The 22150-nt window shown below is 41.9% G+C and overlaps 1 protein-coding gene across 2 annotated transcripts in view; it reads left to right on the forward strand.

The window, feature by feature from the left end:
* Positions 1–1984: 1984 nt before the first annotated feature.
* mnd1 (meiotic nuclear divisions 1 homolog (S. cerevisiae)) overlaps positions 1985–22150 on the forward strand; it is a 91994-nt gene continuing 71828 nt past the window's right edge. Inside the window, exons 1-2 of one of the 2 annotated variants that reach the window (XM_052042336.1) lie at positions 1985–2115; positions 12944–13009. In XM_052042336.1, the coding sequence (XP_051898296.1) occupies positions 2113–2115; positions 12944–13009 (69 nt within the window). In that variant the 5' untranslated portion in view covers positions 1985–2112. The remainder of the gene's footprint in view (positions 2116–12943; positions 13010–22150) is intronic. The other variant, XM_052042345.1, reaches the window with a different exon arrangement.

A 22150-nucleotide genomic window follows, 5' to 3' on the forward strand; every position in this document is an offset into this window, starting at 1 on the left:
CTTTGTTGCTTCCCACCAGTGCACAGGGGATTCAAAGAGGGGTTTCACGGTTCTCCAACCTGCGTAATCCCTCTTTAGTTCCTCAATGCTCTCTGGGGTCAGCAGCTTGACGTTCAACTTCTACATCCCCTTGCCTGCCTTCTGGTCCTCCTGTAGGTGACAGGACACCCGAAGGAGACGGTGGTCAGAGAAGAACATCGGCATGATGTCAGTGGATCTGACCATGATTGGCTCCGACACAAAGAGGAAGTCGATCTGGGACCAGGCTGAGCCGTCCGATCTCGACCAGTTGTGTTGTGGTTGCGCTGTGCCTGCAGGGGTGCTGAAGGCATCAGTCAGCTTGGCATCCTTTACCCTTTCCATCAGGAGTCTGGAGGTGCTATCCAGTCTGCTGTCGGCACTGCCGGATCGTTCGGCCGCATCAATGATGCGGTTGAAGTCACTGGCCAGAACAAATGACCAGGACGTTGCCAGTAGCAGTGGGAGCTGCTGGAGGACGGCCAGCCGCTCGCTCCACACGGGCGAGGCGTACACATTAATTAACCGGAGCAGAGTGTTCCGGTACATCACATGTGCCACAAGGAGCCACCCCCCCCCCACCTCTCTGACCTCAGTGACTGAGAAGTTGCCCCCCCCCCACATCAGAAACCCCAGGCTGGAAATGCGACAATTATTGCCCCCCGACCACACTGACAGAATCTGTGGGACCACCATTGTGACCACCTCCAATAGTTGCGGAGATGCGGCAGCCCGCACTCTTGCAAGAAAGTCACATCCGCCTTTACCTTGGCGAGGAACTGCAAGGCATTAACACATTGCTCAGTGCTCTTCACACTGTGCATGTTTAGAGATGCAAGTTTTATCTCCATGGCTCTTTTAGAGTTCAGTACCAGAGTGGATGATCATACATGTTTCCACATTTACTCGATCTGCCATGTTCACGCCCATTCATCTAATTTGTCTATATTCCCTTGATCCCCCTTTGTAACTCATCACGACTATGATTCCTGTTTAGTTTTGTGTCAAGAGCAAACTTAGAAATTTGGTCACATCAGCCAAATTAACATAGTGAATAACTGGGCCTCAAATGATCTTTTTTCCACTCCATTTGACCCAGCCTGGGAAGGAATGCTGGGTGCGTCAGTCACCAACTGTAAAGAAAGAAACAAAGTTAATCTTTCACGTCAATGACTCTTCGTCAGAAGGGTTCTGATAAAGGGTCATCGACCTGGATAAAGGGTGATCTTGGTTTTTATCTCCACAGTTGGTGCCTGTTCTCCTATTTCCATCATTCTCTCTTATTTAAACTTTTCTGCATTTGATATCTTTATTAGTCACATGTACATAAAAACACACAGTGAAATGCATCTTTTGCCACTGTTCCGGTGCCAACATAGCAAGCCCACAACTTCCTAACCCATACATCTTTGGAATGTGGGAGGAAACCAGAGCACCCGGAGGAAACCCACGCAGACACAGGGAGAACTTACAAACTCCTTACAGAAAACGGCCGGAATTGAACCCGGTTTGCTGGTGCTTTACTAGCATTACGCTAACCGCTGCACTACCATGCCTACCCTACCTTGTTTTTTATCTGTCAACCAACTTGCAATCCACGTGAGTGTAGCAGTCCCCATCCCCTATCCTCCAACCTTGCTCACCAAACCTACTGCATAACAGGGAGAGGGGAGAAGTAAGAAGTTCAGAGGTGATAGGTAGAAGAGGCAAAGTGCTGAAGAAGAATCCAGTAGGAGAGGGCAGTGGACCATGAAATAAAGGGAAGGAGGTGGGGAATAGATGGGCAGGTCATGAGGGTGGGGGAGGGGGAAAGAGGAATGAGGGAAGACAAAGGGGAGAAAAAAAGGGGGGAGGAGGGGTTACCGGAAATTGGAGAAAGCGATGTTGAGGCCATCAGGTTGGAGCCGTGCAGGGTTCGTCCTTGCCTATAGGGGTCGCTCTCCGCTCACTGCGGCGGTAATCTGGTTGGCGCTCAGCAACAGGACGGATGGTCCCCAGAGTTCGATGTTCGTTCTCGTTGGCGGTTTTGCGTGACGTTCAGGAGGCGGGAATTGCCTCGGAGAGGACAGGGCTTGAGGTCGTTGCAACAGTAACATGGTGAGAGGGGGGCCGTGGGGTATAAACTGATAACACTGAGTGTCGTCGGCTCTTGACAGCGAGTGAGGAGTTTCAGGCCCGACTCCGTCCGGACAACCATGGAGGAGTCTCTCGTATTCGAGTCACCTAATGCATGGTTCACCCCATTCAATTGAACTCTCTTCTTCCTGCCTGTTGGTAACGGTGATAAGCAGAGAACTGATAGTTAATCGTATTGCGTAGGTCATAATATCTAGCCCCAACTAGTAATTTATTCCTCGTTAATTACTTTGTAAAATATGTCGCCATTCGCTGCACCTCTTGCCCTTTTGGCGGGTAATTCCCATTCTGTTTTTGTATATTTCGTCGTATTCCAGCACAATCCGGACTTGTTCCTTGTTGATAATGAAACGGCTTTGGAGAGTGTGGAAGAATATCCCCCTGTTGGTTAGCCATCCAATGTGCTGCTCTTGTAGTCACAGTGTTTATGTGGCTGATGTCGTTAAGCTACGGTGGAAGATCTTGCTGGTGCTTGGTGATGATAATGGTATTGAATGGCACAATTAAGTGGTCATTGCCCAGCACTCGTTTGGTAGTAATAACTTCAGCCAATCCCCTTAGTAAAACTAGGTGGATGAGAATTAAGGTTCCCAGATAGCATACGCCGCCTCATCTGGAATTCAGCCTTTTCATTCATGTTTAGAATGAGATGAGGTCTCGAGCTAAATTGCGACTTCCTTCAGTCCTGTCTCCCAAGTTGCATCCTCTTGAACCAAAATCACTTCACAGTTTAGAGCCTCTTATGCTTCCTACTTTTCTATATTTCATTTCTTTCCTTGTTTCCCTTCTATTTTCTCCCTGCTCAAGTTCCCTTCCCCCTGCTATTTTAGTTTCAGTTTTTGACAGCACTGACAAACACTGGCCCATGTACATTGGTCCTGGTCCTGCCCCAGTGTAAACTGTCCAGTTAGCACTAGTTCTAATGTTCCAAGAATCTTAATCCCTCTCCACTACATCTTCTCTCCAGCCACATAGTCATTCCTATATATCTTCCTATTTCTATTCCTGTTAATGTCATTAGGAATAAACAAAATGATCTTTGAGGTCTTTTAAGTTTGTTACCCTCTGACTCTTATTGAGCATGTAGGATATCAACTGCTTTTTAAACCTATGCTGATGTTAGCTTTATGTATCATGACAACTGTTAATGATTTTGTCCAATGGTACAAATTTTAATTTTCCAAAATTTTCCCACCAATTTAATTACAAATTTTCATTTTGGTGTTTGTGCACACAAGAATGTATATATGGGGAGGGGTGGTGTGTTTAAATCAAAACTTGCATACCTTCTAGAAATTCAGTACTAAAGCTATTGGATGTTTTAGCAAACCGCCCTGCGTTCTCAAAGTGCAAAGGTTAGCTTAGTGCTCCTTGGTGGGGCCCAGTTTGAAATGAAGTTTAAATACGTGGCAGTTGCTGATTGCAGTGCAAAATGCAGTGTGTGTGGGGTATATTTTGAATCAATTGGTGCTGTGCTTATCTGGCAATATAGCCAGGCTACAAGTTAGAATGGGTATTTGAAGTTCCCATGGTCCTACCATTGCAGCACTGTGATGTCAGAACCCAATCTCTTCCTTTCACAAGTGCCTTTCACTATAGGAAGGATGTGATTGCACTGGTAGGTGTGCAGAGGAGATTCACCAAGATGTTGCCTGAAGTGGAGGACTTTAGTTATGGGGAGAGATTGGATTGGCTGGGATTGTTTTCCCTGGAGCAAAGGAAACGGGGGATGGGGGTGGGGGGGGATCTTGATAGAAGTATATAAGATTATGAGAGGCATGGATGGTCAAAATCTTTTTTCCCATGGTAGTGGTTTCAAAAGGAAGAGGGCATAGGTTTAAGGTGAGAGAAAGGAGATTGAAAGGGGATCTGAGAGGTAAGTTTTTTTTCCCCACATAGTTGTTGCTATCTGGAATGCATTGCCAGAGAAGATGGTGGAAGAAGATGCAATTACTATATTTAAGAGGCATTGAGATGGATACTTAAATAGGCAAGGCATGGAACCTTTTTGGGCAAGTGTAGATGGGCCAAAAGGTTGATTTGAATGTGGTGGGCCGACGGGGCTATTTCTGTGCTATATGACTCTGTAACAATTGGCTATTAATCATCCCCTTGCAGAATGTCCTGTGATCTGAGACCCTAGCCCTGGGAAGCCACACACTATCCTGGAGTCTTGCATACAGCTGCAGAAAGGCCTACCTGTTTCCCTTACAATTAAATCCCCTATCATTATAGCCTTCCCATTCTTTTTCCTCTCCTCCTGTGCAGCAGAGGTATCTTTGATGCCACAGTCATGGATGTTGCTGCCTTCTCTTCTGAAACCCATCTCCTCCATTAAAAACAGTGTGTTGATTAGAGAGGAAGATGGCAATGGGGGTGTGTCTGCACTGCCTGGTGCCTTCTACTCTGGTGGTTACACATTCCCTTCCCATTTGTGCAGTCTTTAGCTGTGGTGTGATTACCTCCTGTCTCAGTATTCTCGATGCTCTACAGTGAATCCGTTTGCAGTTCCAGCTCTGTAACGTGGTTAGCCAGCAGGTGCAGCTGGATACACTTTCTACACACACAGTTGTTGTGGACTCTGGAAGTGTCCCTGATCTCCCAAATGGTTCAGGAGTGGCATTCCATAGGACTGAGTTCTCCTGCAATGAATTACCTTTAAATTACCCTCAATTAAATGCTTGCAACAAACTTCCATTACAAGCCTACAGACTCAGTTAGCTTCCTCCCACTCTGCTGTCAGGAAGGGCTCCATTCCATTTTCTCAGTTCTTCCAACTGCGATGTATTTGCCTTGATGAGGTGTTTATGAAATATCTTCCCTTTTTTCTGAACTGTGGCTTCCCTGCAACTATATTTGACAAAGCCCTTGACTGAATCCTATCTAATTCTCACACCTCTGCTCATCTGGACAGAGCAATGGTAGAGTTTCCCTGGTCCTCATTTTCCATCACATTTCAGCTTTTGCATTCGATGGTACATCTTTTGCAGTTTCCACCAGCTTGAACATGTTCCCCTCTCTTTTCAGCATTTCGTAGATTCCATTCCCTTTGCAACTCCCTTGAGCACTCTTCTGCCACCACCAGCCATTCCCATTCTTACAATTAGCACAGAAACAGGCTGTTCAGTCAAACTTGCTCATGGTGACCGTGATGCCTATCAAAGCTCATCCCACTTACTGCACTAGACCTGTATCCCTCTTCTCCGTATCCATGTATGTGTCCAAATGTCTTTTAAATGTTGTAGTTGTTTCTTCCTGTACCACCTTGTATGGTAGGTTGTTCCATATAACCACCACCCTCTGCGTGAAAATCTTGCCCCTCGGATTCCCTTTAAAATTGTTCTCCTCTCACCTTAAACCTGTGCCCTCTAGTTCTAAACTTCCCTATTCTGGGGGAAAAAGATCCTGACTGTCCACCCTGTCTATGCCTGTCATAATTTTATAAACTTCTATCATATCTCTTGCAGTCTCCAACGCTGCAGAGAAAACAATCTAACTTTGTCCGAGCTCTCCATATAGCTAGTACCCTGTAATCTAGGCAGCATCCTGGTACACCTCTTCTGCAACCTCTTTAAAGCCTCCATCTCTCCTGTAATGGGGCAACCAGAACTGTACACAAAGCCTCAAGTGTGGCCTAACTCAAGTGTTTCCTGACTCTTAAGGTCAATGCCCCAACCAATGAAAACGAATTGGAATTAGTTTATTATTGTCACTTGTACCAAGGTACAGTTTTAAAAAAAACTTGTCTTGCTTACTGTTCATAAGGTCAATTTATTACACAGTGCATTGAGGTAGTACAAGGTAAAACTACAGAATGCAGAATAAAATGTGACAGCTACAGAGAAAGTGCAGTGCAGATAGACAATAACATGCAAAGTCATAATGAGGTCAATTGTGAAGTCAAGAGTCCAACTTATCGTACTCGCAAACTGTTCAATAGTCTTATAACAGCAGGATAGAAGCTGTCCTTGAGCTTGGTGGTACATGCTTTCAGGCTTTTGTATCTTCTGGCTGATGGGAGAGGGGAGAAGAGAGAATGTCTGTGGTGGGTGGGGTCTTTGATTATGCTGGCTGCTTAAGGCAGCAAGAAGTATAGACAAAGTTCATGGAGGGGAGCCTGGTTTCTGTGATTTGCTGAGCTGTGTCCACAACTCTCTGCAGTTTCTTGTCACAGGCAGAGCAGCTGCCATACCAAGTCATGATGCATCCAGATAGGATGCATTCTATGGTGCATCAATAAAAATTGATGATTTGACAATCTGGAGTGTCAAAAAGGACGTGTCAAATTTCTTTAGCCTCCCAAGGAAGTAGAGGCATTGGTGAGCTTTCTTGGCCGTGGCGTCTATGTGGTTGGCCAGGTGATGTTTACTCCTAGGAACTTGAAACTCTCAACCCTCTCGACCTCAGCACCATTGATGTAGACAGGAGCGTGTGCACTACCCCCCTTCCTGAAGTCAATGACCAGCTCTTTTGTTTTGCTGACATTGAGGGAAAAGTTGTTGTCATGACACCATGTCACTAAGCTCTACATCTCCTTCCTGTACTCCGACTCAACGTTATTTGAGATATGGCCCCCTATGGTGGTATCATCTGCAAACTTGTAGGTGGAGTTAGAATAGAATCTGGCCATGTAGTCACGAGTGTATAGGGAGTAGAGCAGGGGACTGAGGACACAGCCTTGTGGGGCACCCATGTTGACAATAATCGTGCTGGAGGTGTTGCTGCCTATCCTCACTGATTGCGGTCTGTTGGCCAGGAAGCCAAGGATTCAGTTACAAAGGGAGGTGTTGAGTCCCAGGTCTCGGAGTTTAGTGAGGAGTTTGCTTAAGATTATAGTTTTTGGAGGCTAACGTAGGTGTCTTTACCGTGCAGATGCTGCAGAGATGAGTGTAGGGCCAGGGAGATTGCATCCGCTGTAGGTCTGTTTCGGTGGTAGGTGAATTGCAGTGGGTCTAGGTTGTCTGGGAGGCTGGAGTTAATGTGTGCTATGACCAGCTTCTCAAAGCACTTCATGATGGTGGACCCCCAAGATCCCTCTGTACATCAACACTGTTAAGGATCTTGCCATAAACAGTGTACTGTCCCTTTATAGTGCAACACATCACATTTGGCCAGATTAAACTCCAACTGCCATTTCTCTGCCCCTATCTGCAACTGATCGATATCCCGCTGCATCCTTTGGCAAGCTTCTACACTATCCACAACACCTCCAATCTTTGTATAGTCTGCGAACTTATTAACCCACCCAACCACATTTTCATCCAGGTCATTTATATATATCACAAAACAGCAGAGGTCCCTGTACGGATCCCTGCGAAACACTACTAGTCAGGTACCTTCAGCCAGAGTAAGTCCCATTAACCACTACCTTCTGTCTTCTATGGCATCCCAACTCTGAATCCAAAAGGCTAAGTCACCGTGGATCTGATGCATCTTCTGGATAAGCCTCCCATTGGAGACCTCATCAAACGCCTTACTAAAATCCACGTGGACAACATCTACAGCTCTACTTTTATCAATCACTTTCGTCACCTCCTTGAAAAACTCAAATCAAGTTAGTAAGATGTGACTTGCCCTGCACAAAGCCATGCTGACTGTCCCTAATTAGACTATTATTTTCCAAATGCTCATAAATCTTATCCCTAAGAATCCTCTTCAATAGCTTCCCTACCACTGACGTGAGACTCACCGGTCTATAGTTTCCAGGATTGTTCTGTTGTTCAATGAGGGAAATATGAATAATGTTAGCTACTCACTAGTCTTCCAGGACCTCACCTGTGGCTAGATTGGACACAAAGATCTTGGTCAAGGCCCCAGCAATTTCATCTCTTGTGTCTCTCAATCATCTGGGGCATATCCCATCAGGCCCTGGGGACTTATCCACCTCAATGTTCTTTAAGAGACCCAACACTACCTCCTCCTTTATCTCAAAATGCCCCAGTATATTAACACACTCCACGCTGATCTCCCTATCCTCCACGTCCTTTTCATTGGTAAATGAAACATACTCATTTATGACCTCGCCCACATCACCAGCCTCCAAGCACATGTTCCATCCTTTATCTATGAGTGGTCTTGCCCTCATCCTAGTTATCCTCTTGCTCTTGATGTTTGTATAGAATGCCTCAGGATTCTCTTTAATCCTACTTGCCAAGGACTTTTTAAAATTTTTTAAAAATTTTATTTACAGCGTCGTAACAGGCCCTTTTGGCCCAACGAGTCCGCGCCGCCCATTTTAAACCACAAATTAACCTACCCGTACGTCTTTGGAATGTGGGAGGAAACCGGAGTACCCGGCGGAAACCCACGCAGACATGGGAGAACGTACAAACTCCTTACAGCGACAGGAATCGAACCCTGATCACTGGCGCTGTAATGACGTCGTGCTAACCGCTACGCTACAGTGCATTGTTCCATTATTCAATGAGGAAAATATGAATAACCCTGGAAACTATAGACCGGTGAGTCTCACGTCAGTGGTAGGGAAGCTATTGAAGAGGATTCTTAGGGATAGGATTTATGAGCGTTTGGAAAATAATAGTCTAATTAGGGACAGTCAGCATGGCTTTGTGTGGGGCAAATCACATCTCACTAACTTGATTTGAGTTTTTCAAGGAGGTGACGAAAGTGATTGATGAAAGTAGAGCTGTAGATGTTGTCCACATGGATTTCATGGCCCCTCCTGGCTCTCCTCGTTCCCTTCTTGAGTCCTTTTCTAGTTTCTTTATAATCCTCAAACGCACCTGTCAGCAAACGCTTCCTGAAATCAATGACCAGTTCTTTTGTTCTGCTGACATGGAGGGAAAGGTTATTGTCTTGACATCATGCCAGTAGGCTCTCTATCTCCTTCCTGTACTCCATCTCGTCATTATTTGAGATCCGGCCCACGGTGGTGACGTCCTCTGTGAACATGTAGATGGACTAAGAGCAGAATCTGGCCACACAGTCGTGAGCATATCGGGACTGAGGACACAGCCTTGCGGAGCACCAGTGTTAAGGATAATCATGGAAAAGGTGTTGCTGCCTATCCTTACCAATGTGGTCTGTTGGTCAGAAAGTCACAGATCCAGTTGCAGAGGGAGGTGCTGAGTCCAAGGACTAGGAGTTTGAAGATGAATTGGTTTGGAATTATGGTATTAATGGAAGAGCTGTAGTCAATAGATAAGAGTCTGATGTAGGTGTCTTTACTATCCAGTTGCTCCACAGATGAGTGTAGGGCCAGGAAGCTAGTGTCCACTATGGACCTAGTTCATTGGTAGGTGAATTGCAGTGGGTCACAGTTGTCTGGGAGACTGGAGATGATGTGTGCCATGACTAGCCTCTTGCAGGATTTCATGTTGATGGATGTCAGAGCCACTGGTGGATAGTCATTAAAGCAGTTTAACTTATTTTTCTTTAGTACCAGGATGATAGTGGTCTTCCTAATGCAGGTGGGAACCTCAGATTGGAGTATGAGGAGGTTAAAACTGTCTGCAAATACTCCTGCCAGCTGATCCACACAGGATCTGAGGGTGCAGCCAGGGACTCCATCCAGGTCAGATGTTTCTTGCAGGTTCACTCTCCGGAAGACTAATCTGACATCTGCGGCAGTGACTGTTGCTATGGGTGCATTGGATGCTGTCAGGTAGATGGTACCATTTCATTCCCTTTCTGTTCAAAATGTGTATAGAATGCATTGAGCTAATCAGTGAGCGATATGTTGTTGTGTCTGAAAACAAAGCTCAGATTTCTTTTGATTCCTTTCGAGTGACTGAGTCAGCAATAAAAGATACAACTACATAAATAGTTTGATTAAGTAACTTTATTTAACTATTAACTAAAAGAACAAAGAAATAAGAAAAAGAAGATAGCTATGGAGAGAGTAGGTCTACTCAAGAGTAAAGAAGGGAATTTGTGCTTGGAGTCAGTGCAAGTGGCTGAGGTACTAAATGAGTTCTTTGTATTGGTATTTGCTGAGTACAAGGATTTGGATGATAGTGAAGGCAGAGTGCGGCATGCTGACATTTTGAGATTAAGGAGGGAGGTAGTGTTGGGTCTTCCGAAAAGCATTAAGGTGGATAACTCCCCAAGGTCTGATGGCATATATCCCAGAATGTTAAAAGAAGCGAGGAGTGGCTGGGGCTTTGACAAGAATCTTTGTGTCCTCACTAGCAATAAGCGAGGTCCCAGAGGACTGGAGAGTAGCAAATCTTGTGCCTTTGTTCACAAAAGGAAATAGGAATAATCCAGGTAATTATAGGCCAGTGAGCCTCACGTCAGTGGAAGGGAAGCTTTTGGAGATGATACTGAGGAATTGGATTTATGCACATTTGGAAAGGCATGGCCTGCTTAGGAACAGTCAGCATAGCTTAGTGCAGGATAGGTCATGCCTGACAAACTTGATCGAGTTTTTTAAAAGAGGTGACAAATGAGCTTGATGAGGATAAGGCAGTAGATGTTATCTACATGGATTTTAGTTGGGTATTTGATAAGATCCCTCATGGTAGGTTGATTCAGAAGATAAAGATGCATGGGACTGAGGGTGAATTGGAAGTTTGGATTCAGAACTGGCTTTCCCATAGAAGACAGTAGGGGTGGAAGACTTATTCTGGCTGGAGGTCCATGACCAGTGGTGTTCTGCAGGGGTCAGTGCTGGGACGTCTGTTGTTTGTGATATACATTAATGACTTGGATGAAAATGTAATGAGTGGATTAGCAAGTTTGCTGATGACACCAAGATGGGCAGACTTGTGGACAGTGTAAAGGACTATCAAAGAATACAACAGGATTTAGATTGGTTGTAAATATGGGTAGGAAAGTGGCAGATGGAGTTTAATCCAGGCAAGTGTGAGGTGTTGCACTTTGGGAGGTCAAATGAAAGGAGAAAGTATACAGTTAATGGTAGGGCCCTTAATAGCATTGATATACAGAGGGATCTTGGGGTCTAGGTCCATAGTTTGCTGGAAGTGGATAAGGTGGTAAAGAAGGCATACGACATGCTTGCCTTCATTGGTGGGGTTGTTGAGCATAAGAGTAAGGAAGTCATGCTGCAGCTATATAAAACTTCAGTCAGACCGCACTGGGAGTATGGTGTGCAGTTCTGGTCGCCCTGTTATAGGATGATATGGAGAAGGTGCAGAAGAGGTTTACCAGGATGCTGCCTGGATTAGAGAGCATGAGCTATAAGGAAAGGTTGGACTAACTTGGGTTGTTCTTCAGAGAGTGTCAGAGGCTGAGAGGAGACCTGATAGAGGTTTTTAAAATTGAGAGGCAGAGATAGGGTAGAATCTCTTCCCTAAGGTAGAAATGTCAAACACCAGAGGACATGCTTTTGAGGTTGGGGGCTGGGGGGGAGTTTTTTGCACAGTCATAGGTGCCTGGAATCAGGCAATTTGGTGGGTTTTAAGAGACTTTTAGATAGACACATGAATATGAAGGGAATGGAGGCATATGGATGATTCACAGGAGGAGGACATTTGGTATAAATTGGTGTCAAGGTCAGCACAACATCATGGACCGAATGGCCTATTCAGTGCTGTACTGTTCTGTGTTCATGTATGTTATGTAGTGACTCAAGTAATTTTATTTAACTCTTAGTTACAAATCATCTAATTTAACTCAGCTAAGAGAACAAAACTCAGACTTCCTTATTTGCTTCTCCACTAATAAATCAAGTTCAAGGTTACATGCAATTCATTGTAATACTTATCAGCAATCAACAATGAGCAGCGCTGCTTGTGTATTTTTAACCACTCAGTCTTTAGCTACTGGGGAACCTCAACACTTCAAGACATGAAGGGCTATCAATGTCACCAGGCACCAGTCGTGATCCAGCCCATGGAGAAGCTCCAAAAATCCTTTGAAAAGACCTTACTATTATACTGTTCAGGGTCTCCCTTATCTCCCCTACAAGTGAATAACAACTCCATATAAGGCAGGTCCACCAATATGTGATTTACTGGAAACCACCATGTGTAACCAGAGCCTAAAACAAAACTTAAGTCAGCCATCTTGTTAACATATTCAGCCATCTTGTTAACATATTCAGCCATTTGATAGCTATTGCAACAGTGAAATCATTGATTCTGCTTTATTTTACCACATGTTGTTAGCGATCCTGCCCTACTATGTTTTGTAGCCCGTTATACAATGCAAGCCCTGACACAACTGATGGTTGGTCTGGGACTCTTATTTTGGACTGATATTGTCTCTTAGCATTCTTGATAGTTTTACAGAAGTCATACCTCGATTTCCTGTGCAGGTCAGGTTCACATGATTTGAACACTGTAGACCTGGACTTCAGTTAGGGGTGGATTTCTCGGTTCATCCATGGTTTCCGGTTGGGGAACAGCTGGATGAACCTCTTTGGTACACAGTCCTTTGCTTACTTGCTTACACTTGTTATATTCTGGCTGGAGGTCCATGGCCAGTGGTGTTCTGAAGGGATCAGTGCTAGGACCTCTGTTGTTTGTGATATATATATATAAATGACTTGGATGAAAATGTAGATGGGAGTGTTAGTAAATTTGCAGATGACACAAAGATTAGTGGAGTTGTGGCCTCCACCACTTTAGGGAAAACAACCCAAGTTTGTCCAACCTCTCCTTGTAGCACATGCCCTCTATAATCCAAGCAGCATCCTGGTAAACCTCTTCTGCACCCTCTCCAAATTAACTATATAAACTAACAGGATATAAATTAACCAGTTGTAATGTTGTTGCTGCAAAACAACAAACTTTACATCATATGTTAGTGATAATAAATCTGTTTCTGTTTGTTTTTTTTCCTTCATTGATCCTCTAATTCTAAGTCTAAAAGGAAAGGATTGTCCTTTGAAGAGAAGCGAAGTCGTATGATGGAAATATTTTTTGAAACGGTGAGTAATAAAGTTCCTACTGTAAACCATGTTAGTTTTCAGGCAGATCTTCTGTTGAACCAAAATAATTATTTGCTGCTCCATGGGCTATACTGCTTATTCTAACATGAGCCTGTCTTTCAGCCGTTTGAGTGCAGGATGGGAGCTGTCTCAGTGAAGGACTTGAACCCCAAGATCCCTTTGTACATCAACACTATTAAGGATCTTGCCATGTACTGTCCTTTTTACATTTCATCTCCCAAAGTGCAACATCTCACACTTGGCCAGATTAAACTTCATCCATATCCCACTGTATCCTTTGGCAACTTTCTACACTATCCACAACCCTACCTCCCTACCCACCCACCCACTCTATAGATATATTTTATTTTCTTTTGTCATAGACATCCAGCCGAATGGGACCTCTAGTCCCATTGACCACTACCCTCTGTCTTCGATGGAATTCTGATTCCAAGTGGCCAAGTCACTGTGAGTCCCATACATCTTAATATTTTGGATGAGCCTACCATGAAGGACCTTGCCAAATGACTTATTAAAATCCACGTCAACGGCATCCACAGCTTTACCTTCATCGAGCACCACCTCAAAAAATTCTGTCAAGGTCGTAAAGACATGACTTGCCCTGCGCAAACCCATGCTGACTGTCCCTAATTAGGCCAGGGTTTTCCAAATACTCATAAATCCTATCTCTAAGAATCTTCTCCAATGGCTTCCCTGCCACTGACGTGAGACTCATAGTTTCCACGATTATCCCTATTTCTCTTGTCTTGCCACCGTTGTCCTTCCTTCTTACTGGAACATACCTGTCCTATACTTTGTGCAGTTGGTCTTTAAACACCCTCAACATATCAGATATGGACTTGCCCAAAAACAGCTATTCCCAATTAACTCCCCCCGAGTTCCTGCCTAATACTCATAATATGCCCTACTCCAGTTTAATACTCTCCCACAAGGTCCATGCATATCCTTATTCATAGCTATCTTAAAACTTAAGGAGTTGTGGTCACTGTTCCCTACATGTTCTTACACTGAAAGCCTGGCCAGGCTCATTTCACAACACCAGGTCCAGTATGGATCCTCTTCTAGTCAGTCTATCTACATACTGATTTAAGAAACCCTCCTTAATGCACCTAACAAATTCTGCCCTGTCTAAACCTCTTGCACTGAGGAGGTCCCATTAGGATGATTGCACCTTTCTTATTTTTGAGTTCTGCCCATATAGGTCCAGTGGATGAGCCCTCCGTTATGAGGGCTCCGTTCTGAGTACAGCTGTGATATTGTCTCTGATTAATAGTGCAACACACTTCCACCCCTCACCCCCCCCCCCCCCCCCCACCCACCGCTCCTTTTACCTCTCTCTTTATATTTTCTAAAACATCAAAACCCTGGAACATTAAGCATCCAGTCTTGTCCCTCTCTCAACTACTTCTCCTTAATGGCCACAACATCATAATTCCATGCTCTAGGTTCATCACCCCTAGCCTTAATACTCTTAGCATTAAGTAAACACACTTCAACCCATCATGTCTATTACCTTGCACCTGCCTGTTCGTCCTTAATGACTTACTGATGATGACATCTACCTTCCTCTCAATCCTTTCATTTTCTGACCCAGCGCTCTGGTTCCCATCCCCCTGCCAAACTAGTTTAAACTTTCCCTAGCAGCACTGGCAAACTTCCAGGTTAGGATATTGTTTCTGCTCAGTTAAGGTGCAACCTGTTCCTCTTGTACAGGTCACCCCTGTCCTAGAAAAGATTCCTATAATCCAAGAACTTGAAACCCTGCCTCCTGCACCAGCTCCTCAGCCACGTATTCATCTGTTCTATCGTTCTATTCCTTCCCTGACTAGCTCATGGCACTGGCAGTAATCCAGAAATTACTACTTTTGAGGTTCTGCTTTTCAGCTGCTTTCCTAACTCACTATGCAGGACCTCATGCCCCTTTCTACCTATGTCTGTCCCCCTAACTATCAAGTCTCCTATCACTTTTGCTCTGCCTGTCTTAACCCTTCCCCACTGAGCATCAGAGCCAGTGCACTGATGTGGCTGCTGCCACTGTGCCCTGATAAGTCATTCCCTTCCCCCTACAGTATCCAAAATGAAATACTTGTTGCTGAGAGGAATGGCCACAGGGGAATCCCGGTCTGCCTGCTCCCTCTACCTTTGCTGGTGGTCATCCAACTTTCTGCTGCCTGCACCTTAAATGTGAGTACTTTGCTAAAACTCTTGTCTACGATGTTCTCAGCATCCAGGATGATCCTAAGTACTTCCAGTTCCTTAATGTGGTCAGCCAAGAGCTTCAGCTAGGTGCACTTCTTACAGGTGAAGTCATCAGCAACACTGGCAGTCTCTCTGATCTCCCATGTCCTCCAGGAGAAGCATGTCACTGACCTAACTGCCATCCCAGCCACTCTAATAGGAAGAGTAATCTAAGGAAAACCTTAACTGCATTTACCCAATATCTCTTCAGCCTCCTCTCACCAAAGCTTCTTGAACCAAGCACTTATACTCAAACACTACCACTCCCCAAACATAGATTCCAGAAGCTTTAAGGTGAAGAATAATGGGGTTAGAGGGGATCTGAAGAAAAATCTTTTCACCCAGAGGGTGTTTGCAATTGGGAACACACTGCCTGAGTAATTGGAGGAAGCAGGTACTCTCACAACATTTAAGTATCTGGAGGAGCACTTGCATTGCCTAGGCATTGAAGGCTTACAGACTAAATGGAAGTAATTGGGATTGGGTATGTGATGGTTGACATGGCCCTGGTCGGCTTTGTGGGCTAAAAGATGCTATGACTTAGACATTTCATTGGTGGTGCCATTTGGCCTGTGACCACAGGTTCCTTCCAGAGGAAACTTGCGTGCTTTAGATATTCTAACCAAATCATTTTGTGTAGTTGAGAGTATTCTGGCGGAATGGAAAAGGTCATCATCCTTAGTACAGCCTGCTAGGTGGCTTTCCTCCAAAGGCCATGCTGTTCGTTAGAAAATAAAATAGAAATGGCAATTCCCATTTAAAAACAGATTGGTGCTGATAAAATTTTGAACTAAAGCTATAAACCTAGATTCCAGAAGCTTTTGACTACTTTGGTTAAATAGCACCTGAAATATTAAAAATTAACATTATCAGAGTTTGCCTTGCAAATTAAATGTTGCCAAAGCTGATTTTCTTGTGATTTTGGGTACTAGTTATGAAGTATACGTGAGAGTATGTTGGGCTTCCTCCCGAGTGTATCCTGCATGTCCAAATGTTGGAAAGTAATTTTCCTACTTTAAGATACTTAGGAATGGGTTACATATTCTTGCTCTAATGGGACGACCAGAACTGCACACAGTACTCCAAATGCAGCACACAATACTCCAAAAACCTAAGTTTTATACAATTGCAACATGACTTCCTGACTCCTATGCTCAGTGCCCCAAGTGATGAAGGTAAGCATGCCCTGTGCCGCCTTTACCACCCTTTTGTGTTGCCACTTTAAGGGAGTAATGGACTTGGACCCTAAGATCCCTCTGTACATCAGTGCTGTTAAAGTTCCTGACATTTACTGTCTGCTTTCCCCTTGCGTTTGACCTTCCAAAGTGTAATACCTCACAACTTAACCTTTGGGAGGTTATGTTGCAACTGTAACAAGACATTGGTGGGGCCACACTTGGAGTATCGTGTTTGGTCTTGGTCACCCTGTTATAGGGAAGATGTGATTAAACAGGATGTTGCCAGGACTCGAGGGACTGCGTTATAGGGAGAGGTTGGATAGGCTGGGCCTTTACTCCTTCGAGCATAGGAGACTGAAGAGTGATCTCATAGAGGTACATAAAATAATGAGGGGCATAGATAAAGTGAGTGGTCTTTTATTTTTCCAGGGTTGGGGAATCAAAAGCTGGAGGACATAGTTTTAAGGATAGAGGTGAAAGATTTAATAAGAACCTGAGGGGCAACTTTATTACACAGCAAGTGGTAGATATATAGAACCAACTGCCAGAGGGAGTTGCTGAGGCAGGTACATTTAAGAAGTATGTGGACAGGTATATGGATGACAGGAGTTTAGAGGGATATAGCCAAGTGCTGGGAAATGGGATTTGCTCAAACATACATCTTGGTTGGCATGGATAAGTATGGGCTGAAGGGTCTTTTTCTGTGCTGTACTACTCTGATTCATACTTGCCTGGATTAAACTCCTACTATTTCTCTGCCCACTTCTGCAACTGTTCAATATCTTGCTGTATCCTTTCACAACCTTCTTTACTAGTCATTCAAAATTTCACAAACAACAGAGGTCTCAGCATTGATCCAGAGGTCCAAGTTACCTGCCAGTTTAAAGTGGGCACAACCTGTCCAGAAACCTGATAGTGAAACAAAGTGGCCCATGCAACACACGGTGTATTATTCTTCCAATACTGGTCTTCCCATGAATCTTGCTATGTTAGCTTGCAGGAGAAAATATTAGAATAACTTTCTTTCCCCCCATCAATAATAAAGACGAGTCTGTTGGTGGTGCTTGATGGACTAAGTCATAACTTGGCTTTGGTCCAAGTACTTTTAAATCTATTATTTACCACTCTTTAATATGTCTTATAATACTGGCACAAGTTTAATCTTGATTTTTAACTGCTAAAATGAATACCAGATCTAAAGCATCAGCTAATGGTAAAGGTAGTGGAGACCAACCTACTTTGGAAGCTATTTCTAATCTGGATAGAAAGTTTGACTGGAGCTTTGCCGAATTGAAGTCCATTTTACAGGACTTTGAAGAAAAACAAAATACTCTTATCCAGGAGAACGCCAAACAAAGGCAACTAATTGCGGAACTCAACCAAGCTGGTAAAGAGAGAGATGCCAAACTTCATTCACTTGAAAAAGCTTTAATTACAACCAAGCAAAACCTGGAAAAGCAACAACAGAGGAAAAATTTAAGAATCATCAACTTTGCAGAAGACACCGAGACTGGTAACCCCACGGAATTCTTTTCTAAACTTTTGGTCAATGTGTTTGGCTCCAATATGTTTCCTGCTGACCCCATTCTGGACAGAGCTCGTAGAGCATTAAGATTCAAACCTGCTCCGGATCAAAAACCTCAGTAGTAATTTTGAGATTTCATTTTGTCAGCGTCAAGGAACTCTTGATTCGTACTGCTCGTTGTCGTGGAATGATTCAATTTAAACAATGGAAGTTTTGAATAGTTGAAGATTGTGCCCCAGAAGTTATGAAAGAAAGGCTGACCTACAAACCAATTATGGCTCGTCTCTATCAAAGCAATTATCATCCTGCATTATTAATCCCAGCAAGGCTCAGAATTACACTACCTGACAAATCTCGTAAATGGTTTAAATCTGTTTAAGACGCCAAGCAGTTTCTTTTGAACTAGCTTTTAATTTTAAAAGCTAAGAAATGCAGAAGAGGTGTTTTTCCTTTGATTTACTACTTACTCACTTTATTATCTAATTAATTTTTAGATCTAAACCTCTCTTTCTTCTTTTAATATTTTTAATGTTTTGTTTTTATTATAATTAAGAATTTAACCAAATGACTGATCATTTGCTTTCTTTCTGAAATAATTAATAAACTGTATTCTTTAAATGTTGACTATTAATGCCCTTTGGCTCTGTTTTAATGACATAACTTTGTTGTTATTTTGATATCTCTGTTTGGGTTATCTTTTTCATTCTTAGTCTCAACATGAATGGTTTATATATTTGTTAATTTGGACTACCGCCACCAATAGAATTGGGGTTAATTCAATTAGAGGAAAGCTTTCTGGCTGTCTATTGGCCAGTTTTCGGGCTGTTGGGGGAGGGGGGTGGGGCTGTTTCTAGGTTTTTTTCCTTCTGGGCTAAACTACAAATTTTCCTAAAATGTCGTCATATCCGTTTCCTCTTTGAACTTTTTTTACTACTTCTTGTTGGTAAGTTCCATATATACCAAGATTAACCCTTTACATACCATATGTTTTTTAATCTGTTAAAATGGATAAGACTATTAATTTTATTTCATGGAATGTTAACGGCTTAAACAATTTGCTTAAGCGCGAGAAGATCTTTAAAGTTTTTCATAGATTAAATGCTCAGATCATTTTTGTTCAGGAGACTCACACCAGGAAGAAAGATAACCAACGTTTTTTTAGATTGTGGAGGGGTCAACAGTTCCATTCAAATTCACAAGCAAAGGTGAAAGGAGTTTCTATTTTTATAGACTCCTCAATTTTGTTTGTTCATCATGAGACAATATCAGACCCAAATGGTAGATTTTTATTAATTACTGGTCTACTTCATAATAAAAAAAGTTGTTATGGTTAATGTTTATGCACCCATGTAGATAACCCTGAATTTTTTAAACATTTGTTTGCATTATTTCCTAATTTAAATGAATACACTGTGATTATGGGTGGAGATTTTAACTGCTGTCTAAACCCTTCGATGGATAGATCTGTGTCAAATCCTACACTTCCAAACAAATCCGCTGTCTTTATTAACTCCTTTTTAGTTGAATCCGGAATCTTAGATGTTTGGAGATTTGTACACCCATTTGATAAAGAATTTTCATTCTTTTTTCATGTCTACCATAATTACTCGAGGATTGATTTTTTTTATTGATGTTAGATTAGCTCCACTTACTACGGACTGCAAATACGATGCAATTGCCATTTCTGATAATGCACCATTGAGGTTATCAATTAAATTACCAGATGCATCCTTTGATGCCAGACAATGGCGATTTAACCCTTCGCTATTACAAGACTTAGATTTTGTCCAATTTATTAAAGAACAGATTTCATTTTTCTTTTTAACTAATTTTACTGAAAAAATTTCCAGTGGGATAATATGGGATACGTTTAAAGCATACATCTGTGGTCAAATTATTTCATATTCTGCTGGATTGAAAAAGTGAACTAATAATGAAATACATACATTAGCTGACAAGATTAAAGAAATTGATAAAATATATTCTGTTACTCCTAATCTGGAGCTTTTTAAAAAGAGAAGAGAACTCCAACTACAACATAGTTTATTATTAACATCTTCAATTGAAAATCTACTACTTAAAAACAAAAGTCACTTTTATATACATGGTGACAAATCAGGTAAATTATTGGCCAACCAATTGAAAGCTACTATATCTAAACATCAGATTAATAAAATTTGTAAACCAGATGGTACCTACACGATAGATCAAGTTCAAATTAACAAATCCTTTCAAGAATTTTATTCTTCTTTATACCAATCAGAATCCCCTGAGGATCCTACTTTAATACATGAACTTTTAAGAGATTTGAAGATTCTCCAGTCATCTTTAAATGAATGCTCTATATTAGATGCTTCCATTTTGGAGGAAGAAATAAAGAAAGTAATATGTTCAATGAATTCGGGTAAAGCACCCGGCCCTGACGGATACACAGCTGAATTTTTTAAATCCTTTTCTGATATTCTTGTTCCCTGGTTAGCCAAAATTTTTAAAGATGCCCTATCAGTGGGTAAACTACCACAATCTTTCTATTGAAGCAACTATTTCTTTAATTCTTAAAAAGGGTAAAGATCCCACTGATTGTGCATCTTATAGACCTATTTCTTTATTAAATGTAGATTCCAAAATATTGGCCTTTAGACTGGAAAAGGTTCTCCCACAAATTATCTCTGAAGACCAGACAGGATTTATTCAGAATCGTTATCTACATTTTAACATTAGGGGATTAATGAATATTATATATACCCCTTCATCCCAGATTCCAGAATGTGTTGTTTCACTAGATGCTGAAAAGGTGTTTGACAGAGTCGAATGGGAATATCTATTCAGTACACTTCAAAAATTCAATTTTAGTCCTAAATTTATATCTGTGATTAAAATAATATGCACCTATGGCTTCAATACTTACTAATAATCAAAGATCTCCTTTGTTTAGGCTTTTTCGAGGTACTAGACAAGGCTGCCAGTTAAGCCCTTTATTATTTGATATTGCTTTAGAACCTTTGGCTATTGCACTTCGGGATTCTTCAAATATATGTGGTATTACTCATGGACAGAAGATTCATAAGATATCTCTTTACCCAGATGACCTGTTACTTTATATTTCTAATCTGGAGGAATCTATCTCTGCAGTACTATCACTATTAGATCAGTTTAGTGTTTTTTCTGGCTATAGATTAAATTTTAATAAGAGTGAACTTTTTCCATTAAATATGCAAATCCAATTTATAGCCAATTACCTTTTAGATTGGTAACTGACTATTTTATGTATTTAGGTGTTAAAATTACTAAGAGACATAAGGACTTATTTAAAGCTAATCTACTGTCTTTAATTGACCATGTTAAACAATTATTTACTAAATGGTCCCCACTGTCTCTATCATTGGTAGGCCGAATTAATGCGGTTAAAATGAATATTTTACCAAAATTTTTATATTTATTTCAAGCGATTCCAACTTTTGTTCTGAAATCTTTGTTTGATACTATTGATTCTAAAATTCTTTCAAATATTTGGCAGAATAAAAACCCAAGGCTAAATAAGAAATATTTACAAAAACTAAAAAAGATGGTGGTATGGCCTTGCCTAACTTTATATTATTGGGCAATCAATATTAGGTATTTAATTTTTTGGATACAAGATTCAGATGTAATTCAACGCCCCAAATGGGTACACCTTGAGTCCCAATCAGTACTTGAATTTTCATTAGTTTCTATTTTAGGAGCTCCACTCCCTTTTGCACTTACCAAATTAAGTAAACATATGATTAACCCAATTGTTAAACATACAATACGAATATGGTTTCAATTTCGTAAATTTTTTTGGATTGAATAAATTTAATCTATCAAGTCCCATTCAACCTAATTTATTCTTTCATCCATCCAGAGTTGACTGAGTTTTTTCCATATGGAAAAGGACGGGAATAGTATGTTTTCGTGATTTATTTATTGATAACTGTTTTTCATCTTTTGAACAATTGTCTAACAAATACAGTTTGCCTAGATCACACTTTTTTCGATATTTGCAAATTAGAAATTTTTTTAAAAGGTACTATACCCTCTTTTCCCACACCTTACAAAACTGAAATTATGGAAAACATTTTTGGTTTTAATCCTTGTCAGAAGGGCTTGATAGCAATAATTTATGAGTTAATTATGAAAATTCGTTCAGAACCACTGGAC

Source organism: Pristis pectinata, chromosome 2, assembly GCF_009764475.1.
Source record: "Pristis pectinata isolate sPriPec2 chromosome 2, sPriPec2.1.pri, whole genome shotgun sequence".
Taxonomy (NCBI): domain Eukaryota; kingdom Metazoa; phylum Chordata; class Chondrichthyes; order Rhinopristiformes; family Pristidae; genus Pristis; species Pristis pectinata.